General features: G+C 34.1%; 1 protein-coding gene across 8 annotated transcripts in view; it reads left to right on the forward strand.

Annotated features, from left to right (window-relative positions):
* The window catches only part of KCNMA1 (potassium calcium-activated channel subfamily M alpha 1), a gene marked incomplete at its 3' end in the record, with an annotated part of 525005 nt that overhangs the window by 394195 nt on the left and 118441 nt on the right, over positions 1–12369 (forward strand). For 4 of the 8 annotated variants that reach the window (XM_082002432.1, XM_082002435.1, XM_082002437.1 and 1 more), the window contains 2 exons: positions 4925–4993; positions 9056–9067. In XM_082002432.1, coding sequence (XP_081858558.1) covers positions 4925–4993; positions 9056–9067 — 81 coding nt within the window. The remainder of the gene's footprint in view (positions 1–4924; positions 4994–9055; positions 9068–12369) is intronic. The other 4 variants (XM_082002434.1, XM_082002438.1, XM_082002433.1 and 1 more) reach the window with 1 other exon arrangement.

Below are 12369 nucleotides of genomic sequence, written 5' to 3' on the forward strand. Positions count from 1 at the left end.
ATGAACTCACTAGAAAAGAGCCTGATCTTTGTCACGATTCAACCATATTCTCTATATGATTTTGTATTAAAATGTACACTTAGTATTCTGTACTCCCTCTGAATGTCTGCTTTTCCTGCTGCCATGAATTCCTCGTTGTCCTGGTAGTGTTCCAGTCATGGATGGCTTTTTCCACTGTGCTAGATTTAAAGAGTACTTTGACTTTTTCATTGATTTATGTAAACCTTGGCCCAGTTCAGTGGTTTTTTTTATTATTTTAACTTATGTTAATTGTTTACAACTCAATCTCGTAGAATTTAATAAGTTTTTGCTTCTGGTCTTTGGATGATCAGGTAAGATCTTAATCTCCTAAAGAAAAGAAAAGAGGCCTTGTCCACAGCCATACGTAAGTGATATTCAACAAAATTATTGCTAAAAACATTGTTAGGTCAATAGAATAGGTGCTTAAAAGACCCATACCGAATGCTCAGCTTCTGCATATGACAGGGCTGATAGTTTCCTCCCCGATCCCATTACCCTGTTGAAGACTGGAAGCTAGTCTGTTGTAACCTTCAACCAGTAGATCATCGATCATTTAAAGGCTGTAGGACAAAAATCTTTTCCTGATACTTCCCATGATGAGCCTTCAAAGATAAAATAGCCTTATATGATTTTACAAAGCAAAAGAAAAGAGATCAAAACTTGTATATTGTATTCAAACACGAGGGAAATGTTTACTGAAGTACTAAAGTACATTTAAAGTGTTGCCATGCAGGTGTTTTAGACATTGTTTGTATGTAATACTTTTAATCAGTTTTGAATCTCTCTCTGGTACATCTGTTGGTTCCTGACAGACTAAAGAAATTAAAAAATGCATTCTTCAATGTTTTGTCAGTAAGCATGAACAATATTTTTCATGGACTGAACCGGCAATGAGTATTGCTTTGTAGACAGTGATTCGTAACTTGCAAAATATAAAACTTAGTTGTGATTCGTTTTATTGGTCAGATGGGATTAGATTGGAAAACATATCTTGAATATGTAATACCTCAGTGTCTCTTCGCAGCTGAGGTTACGGTTAAAATTGTAATCTGACATGGAATTGCCTGCTTAACTAAAGTCTGTCTAGTAAACTAAACTCCTCACTGGCGTTCGCTTTTCATTAAATTAATGATTCCATGATCTTAGTGGAGTTACTTCTGCTCCACATCAATGTAAGATACATAGCAATCACAGATCTAGAAACATGATTACACATACACATGGCACAGCCATATTTTTTTCGTTCTTCTATATTTCTGTGCTGGCCTGTTAGGGTTTCTTATCCTTTTGCAGAATGCTCCAAGTTTTTACTGTCTTTCTGAGATGTAAACAGTAAGTCAATAGCCATGTAAGATAAACAGTACTATAAGTGAAAATAACTGTACTAGCAGTTAAGTACTCAATTTTTGAGCAAATTTTCTGGTACTGGTAGCAACACCACCAGTGCCTTCTGTATTATGTATGTGATAGATTACAGCCAGTTGCTTTCCATTTCTTAGCGTCTCTAGTTTCGGATTCTTCCTCTAACTTCTGTTGTCATCTGTTCTTCTGTAGCACACTTAAAAAGGTCTAGCAATTCTAATGCAATGGTAGAAGTGCATATAATGATCTAGTAAGACACCTGTAAAATACATCTCAAATATTTTAAGACGACCCCCCACAATTTTACTAACAAACTTATCATTTTAGACTTGATCAGATAACCCCTTACATCAGTGCTTACTTTTATTTTTTTTAATAGTTCTATGAAATTCTACTATTGGAGTATTTGCTTAAGTTTTTGCCTGAGCAATGCATGAGTGCTCAGCATCTGGAAGAACCCAGCTGTAGGCTGAAAGCAGAAGCTGCCCGTGCTTTTGCCAGTTTCATGTGATTGGAAATTACCTGACCCTGACACTAACAAACCTTTGAAAGAGATATTTGGGTTATTATATATCTAATACATCTGTTCCAACATACAAATCTCAATGACTGCACTGGTTTTAGACACTGCTGCTCCATAAAAGAGGAGTACCTGATATTCTCATACTTCCAACTCCTAAGGAGCACAGCCTACTAGCAAGCAGCAAAGAAAGCATTAGTTGCCAATGTGCATAAAAAATAGTTTGAAAAGAAGACAAAAATAATATATTTATGAAAGAATTCTGATATTGTAAGTAATTTTCTCAGCTTAAGATGCTACTATAAGGTACTACTTTTCTATCAGGAATGATATTTTTCCATGTATTTTTCATTAGGTGAATAACAACATGATTTATCCTAGATCAAAATACTTTTGCTAACTGCAGCTGAACCAAGGTATGGAAGCACTTGAAAATACTTTTTCTCTCCTGAGCAGAGTACCTATTCCTTTGTCAAAAGTAGTTTTCAGCAAAAAAAATATTATAACTGATCCTGAGGAAAAAAAACAGAATTATTTATGATGTACAAGATTTCAATCAAAGATTTGTTTGGAAACAAAAAAGCTAATTAAAATTCCTTTTAAAATGTTTGGTACAAAAATAATTAATAACTAATCAAGGTTTTATCTTCATGTTTTCCTGCTCAGAAAGGAGAATGATCATTTCTTTAATTCTAAATATCCCAGTACTTTCACGTGCAAATAATACAGCAGGTATCTATGGTTAATTTATGCCAATCATAGCCTTACCAATAAAGAATGAAGATTTAATGTCAAAAACAATTTATTTCTCTCTGGGTGGATAGAAACAGTCAAATTCAAATTCTTGAGAGCGTTTGTTCATGACCATCTGTGTTCATCAGTAGTTAGCAGATGATGTTGGCAGTTGGAAATAAAATAGAAATGAATGCCTCGTGTACTGTCATTGACAATCCTTGTGGACTTCTTTATGTATCGAGAAAAAAAGCAGGTATAAGATCCTTCTCTTTCTCATTTCAATCATATGAAGTTACATTTGCAGAATACAGTTAAATGGTGAGACTTATTAATCCTAATGTTTAATTGCATGGCCAAGTGCATGTAAACCTATTTATTTGACCACTTAAATAATTTTAGTAAGTCTGTAGATAAGAATGAGATACTGATGCTAAACCTTAGGGTAGCATTATGCTTATCTCTTTATTTCAGCTTTGGTTTTTGGTTTTTTGTTTGGTTTTTGGTGGGGTTTTTTGATGAAGAGATAGATAGATAGAATATTGAATACTGCACAAAACTGAAGCCAAGGATGAGACACTAAGTGTGTTTCCTAAAGGAATGTAGGTGATCAAAGTAAAAAAATAGGTTTAGAACTCTTGACATTCACAGCTCATGAAGTTGTATTTTACATCAACTTTTTTAAAACAGATACGTAATAGTCTTAATACAACATATAGGTTACTCTAGTGTTAATATGTTTGAAAATTGATTTTTTATTTTCTTTTTTTTGATGCTGATAATCAGGCTTCATTTACCTGTTAATATCGTAGGAGGTGATAAGCTAATGAAGAATTCAGTAACTATCAGGATTTTGACTGCCCATTTCTGCCATTGGCTGGAGTTCTGGAGGTGGAATAAGACTTTTAATTGATTCTGAAAAAAGTTAAATTAATCTTGCCCCTATCTGTCTTTCTGTGTTTAATTCCCAATACTGAGATATCACCTGCCTCCACAGACAAGGAGACAAGAGAGGTACTTTTACAATCCTTTAAAAGGAAAATTTTTGAATATTTTTTTTAAATACACTCAAGTATTACATTGCAAAACTTAAACAATGCAAAGTATATTTTATTGTATATACCCCTATGTGATATGCAGCACATTGCCTCAGCGTTGTCAGAACCCCTACATCTTAGGGGTTAGCTTATCTCTAACTATTCTCTTATCCTGAAGAAATAGCAGAAATTAACTGTTCACAGTGATTTCTGAAATTCATTATGGAAATAGAATATCATCAGTTCAGCAGCCAATTCCTTGTTTTCTGCTATCTGACTGGTGCAAAGTATGCAGAATATTGCTTAATTTGCTTAAAGAAAATAAATATTATTGAATTATATGCAAAAATTATTGAATTATATGCAAAAATATTAATAGCACTGAAGTAAGGAAGTTTGTAGAGAAGCACTGAGCACTGGAAAAGTTAGTGTATGATACAGAAGATTGCAGCCATCTAATTGAAAGGTGAGCCCTAGAATAATTTGTGACAAATTCATAGAACAGAAAGCAAGTAGCATGGAATTTGCATACCCTTCAATGACAAAATTGGAAAATGGTTTCTAGTTATTTAAAACAAAAATGGTTAGTTTCTTAGTTTCTTCTCACAGAGCGGATTAGCTTGAAGCAAATGGTGGTGTGCTAACTCACAGTCCTGCAAGTATCACCCATCAGTTGTTTTAATAAATAGCCAGTCGTACAGACTTTTACAACTGAAAAAAGTGTGTATTACAGTATCAGAATGTACTTCCCATATATTGGTCAGAAATTGCGTCCAATCATGCTGGTTCTCTGTGGCAATCATTGGCAAATATTGACTTATTAATAGTGTCCTCTCATTTTAGTTCAGTATGCACATATTTTCTAAGGAATGCACACTACAAAAGACATATGGCTGAATTCCAGCAAAGACTTGAAAAATTTCCTCAAGACATGCACAACTATAGCCAAATGCAATTTTATGTTGTGTATCATGACCTTTGCTATTATTGCTTAAGCAGACTTAGTAACATAGTGCTGGTGCTTATGCTACTGTTTCCAACTTGTCAGTTTATATTTTTTTAGGAAAATACATATTCGTTATCTTCAAAATAGAAAGACCTTAATATATGTTTTTTGTGTACTTAACTAAAAAAAAATGGGAAAAGATCTTCGTGTAAATTCTCAAAGAAAATGCATACCCTGCAGCCATCTCTGCATATGTGAAGTTGGTTGTGAAAAAGGACTGACTTTTGGCCTCTTCTTTTCCTGCAGACTGGTGTTTGCGAAACTAAAGCTCTTAATGATAGCCATAGAATACAAGTCGGAAAAACGAGAAAGCAGGTATGTGCAATGCCTACAGCTTTTGAAGTTTGGAATACACTGTCAAGAATTTTGCCAGCTTTTTTTTTTTTTTAAGAATGAACATAGCTGCTCTTAGACTTTTGAATCATTTCAGAGCGTAATTAGCATGCCATCACATTACACCATTTCACATAGTGCTGAAAGGCTTTTATTTCTGCTCTATTCTTCTTCCTTAAAATTAATTTAAATCAGAACACTTAGGAGAAGGTGGGGGGACAGTGATACCTATGTCCCATCTGCAGAAAAGACTTAAAGAAAAACTTACAAAGTTTTTGGTCGCAGTCCCTCAGTTTTAATTGGTGGTCCGACTTACTTCACTGAAAATTGAAAAGCAGAAAACAGATGTGATATCAAAACTCATTATGGCTATGTTTATTCTCAAAATAATAGTTTCATTTAAAGAAGCTTGGAAGAACCAATTTCGATAGGATGCAGGATAAACAGAAATAGAAGATAAACATAGTATATATATGGTATCTGTTCTGACAAGACTTGCACATGTGAATAACATCGTGAAACTAGAAAAGATTAATTTAGCCTTGAAATTACCAACTGGCTGACTCCTTTCCTCAACCAAAAAGAAAAAAATATCATTATAATTAGTACAAATTCACGGACAGGAAAATAGGTGTTTCTTGAGGGTTTTTTGTACAAAAATAATTTGTAAAAATCCAAGTGAGCAGTGGAGTCAATGTTCTGCCAAGTCGTCCGTCAGTGCTTTACACAACATTCATTTTTGTATAACAAAAATGTTACAAAAGTGCTCTACAAGATGTGGAAGGGCATATAATAATAATATGACAATATTTGCTGATCTGAATTTTATTTTCCTCTTTCAAAAATGATTCTGTACCACTGTAGTAAATCTGGAACAATACATGTTAGGTCATTTTATTTTTGGCCACTGATTACCTTTTGAAGTTCTCACAGGAGAACCGATTCTGTCACTGGCGCTCATGCCACAATATCTGAGGTTTTTGAAAGTTTATGTTAATGTTTATTGTTATATGTTATTTTTCTTTATTAAAATTAAAAATATCTATAAAAACCTCTGTGGGGCATTTGACATGGAAAATGCAATGTTACAAACTGTTTATAAGAGTGTTTCCATGCTTCATTTTTTCCTATGTTATAAAGTTGTGTATGTGCTATTGGATATTATTTTTGTCCTATGCTAATTAAGAAATCCTTTTTTTTTTTTTTTTTGGATACACCAGAATTCTTTTAATGTTTCCAGCTTCTATGGGCTCTTCATATACTTTTCCATTGAATGATCACATTCTGCATTAGCTAACGTAAAGCAAACGATTTATTATTCGTCTCTGAACAGTTTATTCTCTTCCTAGAAAAAAAGAAAAATACAATAGTAACAGCAGTGGAACTATTTAGTAGATTTTGTATTTCCAATACTGAGAAAATATTTGGTTTCTGTTGGCTCTCCTAGGAATTATTGCCCAACTTTAAGTTGTCATTACTTCAGTTGTCATTTACTTACATAAGTGCTAATATTACAGTCTTTTTCAGTAATCACAGCTAATTTGTGGCTTCCATATCATTCTTTGCACTAACTTCAGTAGGAGTTGGATTGAGTTCTTAATCACAAGGTGATGCAGAGGATCCCACAAAAAGTAACACAATGTGATACAATCATATATTCCTTCTTACTTAAAGCCACGCAGGTAAACGTTTCACAATGAAATTATTTGGTAGAAAAAAAGAGCTTAAAAATTGCAGGAAACAATAATAACAAAGGGATGCTAACAGCTGGATTTTGTGAATACATATATAACAACAGGAGAGCATATAAGCTAGATATTCACGTTTTCTTTTAACCCTGATCAACAGTAATATCTGCTGTCTTTATTAACCAGTGATAACTTTATAGTCACTGGCGAATAACAGAGCAACCTGCAGCGTATCTTTACTGTTCTACTTGTTCCTGTTCTCTTCAAACCAAATATACAAATTGAAAAACTAAAACCAAACTTCACTTTCTCACTTCTTAGGTATCTTGCATTTCCTTGCATCTTACGAAATGAAAAGACAGAGAATTAAGATAAAAATTAGAATAACAAGGTTTACAATGAACAAGATAAATTTGTCATTTGTCAATTATGTTTGTTGATGTTGACTTTGGAAACATTTGATTCTACTTCATGTCTTAAGTTCTTCATTGGTAATTCTTCATAAACATGAAGGTGAACTGATTATGATACCCTTTTAGCTTTCACTCTTTATGAGAGTGACCAATAGTAGCCATGTGCTGATTTATTTTATGATTATAGTTTAGGTTCATATTTTATAAAACTTTTGAGAGGTTTACATAGTTTACACTTTAGAGCAACAATGATAAATATAAATAAAAATTTAGAATATTATCTAGGTGGTACCCTTTTATTAAGAGCTAGTATTTCCTGCCACAGCTGAGACAGATCTAGGACCAGTATTTTCAGGGGCAAAGAAAATTTTTGAAGCATTCTTTCCGTCTAAGGCATGAGAAGATCTTGCTCCCAGCAGTTTAATTTTTGTTACTAGTCATAATAGAATATCTATATAAGTAAATTATATATCTGATTTTTTACTTACACAGGGAGCTTCCTTTTAAGATTAGTTTCATCTGCCGTCATCACTTTGTAGTCAGAGCAACCCAAAATTAATTTAGAAGTGTGTGCAACTCTGAAAAGTGGTAATGTGAGGGCATTCTAGATCTCCTAATCCTGTCTCTAAATTTTCACCTCAGTATTCAGAATAAATTCTAGTACCATTTTAAGACAATGGAAGAATTTTCATTGACTTTGTTAATGTCTTCATTACATGTAGAATGGCATAAATACTCATTTACCTATGCACTTTTTCCCCCCCGGGCAGACTCCTAGATGACAGTTTTCAAAAGATTTCTGATTTACAGCCAAATTGTGTTAATTCTACCATAGGGAATTTAAGGTCTATAGCAATTATAAATCATCAGAACTCTATCCAAGCTAATATTAATGCACATGTTAGCACTACCTGAGCTTCCTGCTTGCAGTTGTTTTTTTCTCCTTTTTTCCTGACTCCTAATAAAGATACACAAGACAGTAAGCACACCTTGATAACAGGTTTTGACAGTATTAGATTGTTGATTATAAACAAATTTTGATTTTACAGGATTGCTTAAAAACAGAATTTAAAAGTTTTCAAGTCTATAAGTAGTATAAATATGATCAATAAAGACTCATTTTCAAATAATGGGTAAAGTATTTACAGCATGTTTATCTTTTATGCAACTGTTTCTCATCGGAGTATCTTACAGATTAATTAAAATAGCCATGATTAGATTTTTACCTTTACATTTATGTATTTAATAATGCTTAAATTACTGCTCAGTTATCAGTGAAACCTCTGAGTTTACAAAACGTGACTTAATTTAGTGGGTTTCTGACCAACTACTAAGTTCTGCACTTCAATAGTTCTGGGTCACAATATGAGTTGGCCATTCTTTCATCTCTAATTAGTATCTGGGAATATTATAATCACTTATTAAGAGCAGGAAACACTTATTTAAATAAGTTTTTGTGTCCCTGATGCAAGCCAAATACTTGACCTTAAAAAAATGGTCCTAGTTCATTTATAGGGAGGTATTGTTTTTTCTGTAGAAAAAATGGTAAAGGAATATGGAGAACATCAGCCTGAAAATTTCCCAGCAGTGCCTGCTGAATAGATAGTAAAAAATATCAGTTCAAAGTGCAGGCATTCAAACTCCTCATCTGAAATTCCTTTTTGAGATATTTTCACCTGCCTTTTTCCCCTGCATTTTTTTTTCTTTTTTCCACATGAGTAAGCAAGAAGGAAAACCTAACCAAGATTCTTCTCTCCTGTACCCCATGTTTACTCCTCTTGTTAATTTTTCACTTTGTCTATCCATATATTTGTTCTCATTCTCAGCAGAAAAACCTTTGAGCCTTGAAGACTTTTAAATAAGGGTTTTTTTGCTTTTGCTTTGGTGTCAGTTGACTTCTTATCAAAGTATTTGATTTGCAATTTTTTTCTTGTCGTTTGCAGAAGCCGAAAGCGGTATGCCCTCTTCGTTACCTTTCCTTCCAACCTCAATCCTACCTCCACTCCTAACTTCAGGACTAATTACTTGCCAAGAACACAGGAAGATAACATCTTTGTCTATCTTTCTCTGTATATACACACATATATACATATATATATATTAATCTGTCTATGTGTGTGTATATATATATACATCTGTGTGTATATTTTTATATGAGCCCCCAATCTCCAAGAGGAGAGAGAACAGTATTTTGTCTCTCCATTGGTTCTTGTGTCTTATGCACTAACTTCTTTGCAGGAAGTACAAAATAAAACAGTATAAGTTTTCTAGGCTTTTTTTTTTTCCCTTGTGGAGTCATTGCTGTATCAGATTGTTGCATTTGAAAAAACAGACTTTACTGTTAACATCTCCCCTCCTCTTTTTTCATTTGTACTGTATCGTGACGATGTATATTTCGTCTTTACCAGCCCTTGTGCTGCCATATTGTCTCCATATTCACACCTTCACTGATGTCCTTCTTTCCTCAGAGTCTTACTTCAAAACATGTCTTACAACGCAGTAGTTCATGTTCTCTTGTAGTCTCACCTTCCATTAACAGCAACCAAATACCTGATTCTTTGCATTGATGGTCCTGTTTTGAGACCAGTTATTCATAATACAGTACTCACTAAAGCTATTGTACTGTTCCAGTGAAAGTGCCGTGGATAGTTTGTACTATATGTCGCATTCATTTTAATGACATTTATTAAGCTCATTTTATGAAGATGTTACTGAATGTATTTGTTTCTCAGTTTTGGTTTTTCTTTGGGATGGCATGTTTTCTTTTGGTACACCATGCTGTGAGCCCCTCTCTTTGTCTACATCCTCTCTTTCTGCTGTTGGTTTGAATTAAGTAAATCAGGCATGCTCTTACATATCCTCTCCTCTCTCCTTCTCATCGCTCTTCTCCCTCCCAGCTTTGTTCTTCTAATTGCTTATAGCAGCGTGTCTGCCTGTTGGTGGTGCTCTTTGGAGACCCATTCTCATTGTCCAGACATTTCAATTTCCTTCTTCGTCATGCTCTCCAAACTTTACTTTCCATTGTTGCATTGTGTGTATTGTATGTGTTATATTTATTTAAGTTTTAGTCTTATTCTCCTGTGGTTTCTGAGTAGATGTGTAAAAAGAGAGGTGGCTTCCTGTCAGTTTGGCATTATTGATATGATCCAACTGCAGAGAAGTTACTGCAACACTTAGCATCTTCAAGGATCTGCAGTTGTTGCACCTCTACTTCGCTTCTTGCTTTTAAGTATATTATTATCTTGTGGTGAACGCATGTTAACGCTGGCATGATAAGCAATATGAAGAAGTGTTGTACCAAGTGAAGTTGCTTGCTCCCAGAATAAAGTATATTGTGCTGCTTCGTTATACTGATGACCAATCACTTCTGGAACCAGAAGGAATAATTTAATTGTTTCAAAGTGTATTGAGTTCACCAGCACCATTGAACTAGTTTGGACGATGCCCCAAAAAAATACCTTATGCGCATCCTGTAGACCAACCAATAGTGGTTGCTATTGTAAAGAACTTAACTCCTGGGAGCAACTTTTTTTATGCTTGTAGTACTTAAGCTTTAATATACTGTAGCATGTAATGTGCACTGTGTCTTTTGCCTTGTATTCTTTTTAGTGTCTTACTGGATTTTTCTGTGTAGAGCAATATGGATCTGAACTAATCTTAATGATAGAGCCCAGAAGAAAGAGGCAATACATATGAGTTACAATCAGTGTGAAACTGGTATGCACGCAACTCCCACTGTGGGATTTGTGCACCTACCCTCACACTCCACTTCAAAATATACCCTGAGAAAAAATTGTCTCAAACAAATTTTGTAATTCTAATTCTATAGTTGTGTGAATGACATGGCACATTTTAAAAGGTCATTGTGCTAATAGTGGTGCATTTCATCTGGGCATGGCATGAAACAATCAAGAAAATTAGCTGGTTTTATTTAAAAATGTGGTACCTATAGTCAGTAATACCTCAGTCTTGTTTTAGGTAATGCATCAATAGTACTTAAACAACATTATACCTTCCTGATTGCTAGATGATATTGCTACTGTTTCAGTCACATGGGGAATGGTACAGTACATCTACCAGAAGATTTAAAACAGAGTTGTTACAGCTTTTGTCATTTATCTGTTTAGTCAAAATTTTGCCATTTGTGTTTCATTTAAATCAACAATAGATCTTTTCTTTTTTTAGTCAAGGATGATGGCAGTTACAAAGATAGCCATAAATCTGAAAAAAAGTTTTACTGAATCAAACAAGTTTCAGTGATGCAAGGATAAACTGTTCAATTGGTCATTGATAAGAGGATTCATCTCACCTAACTTTATCAATCTAAACATTAGATGTCTAATCTCCGTTGAGTTATCCAGACTTATTCCATGATTGCAAGGGAAGAGAGACAGTTCTTGAAAGCAGCTTCCATTCTAAGACAGATGAGATGAATCCCACCTTTAGTGCTGTCTAAAATGTAACCTTGAAAGTAAGAACAAGCAAGAATTGTACATAACTGAAGCTGCTGACAAGGAAAATTCTTAAAAGAATTCTTCCAGTGTAAGCCTCTACCGAGTGACCTTATCTATGTCTTCCAGTTTTCAGTCTTCATATAGTGCTGCTAAAATGTTGTTGCCCTTGCCTATTTTCTGTGCTGTACTTGCTGGGCATCTCCGCATGCCTTTGTCAGCTCAGTTCTAAGACCTTTACTACATCTCTTCCATCTTAATAAGATCCCTCAGTTTTCTCAGAGAAGACTGACAGTTATACAAATCTGAGAGTCATCTACTATATAAATGCTGTGTCTAGATTAAGAGTTCAAACTTATGTCCCCTTAAAACTTCAGCAGTAGTGGAAGCCTACTCAGTTTTAAGCTGTGCAAAGCAAATTGTAGACCCATGCCACTTAGCAAGTGGCCTACCAATAAATACATAGGTACAGTGAAATGATGGTTCAGGCTGTGAAGCTGATGGGTTGGGTTTTTTCATGTGGTTCACATAGAAGATAGCTGAATATTATAAAAAGGAAATATTTTTGATCTACTGAAATTTTTGTATACTGAAAATCTATTAGAAATAATCTTTTTTATATTCTAATAACGTGGAAGGATATCAGCCATCAAAATTTCTAAAGCTGTTTCAACCCAAGAAATATAATGTGAGTCCAACATTTATAATACTGGAAAGCAGGAGACAAATAAAATTCACCTAACAGCAGAAATGAGTAAAAAATAAATAGTTGGAAGGAATTAGGCGTGCCCCTAAGTGTTAGTTCA

Source organism: Phaethon aethereus, assembly GCF_964289735.1.
Source record: "Phaethon aethereus genome assembly, chromosome: 7".
NCBI lineage: Eukaryota > Metazoa > Chordata > Aves > Phaethontiformes > Phaethontidae > Phaethon > Phaethon aethereus.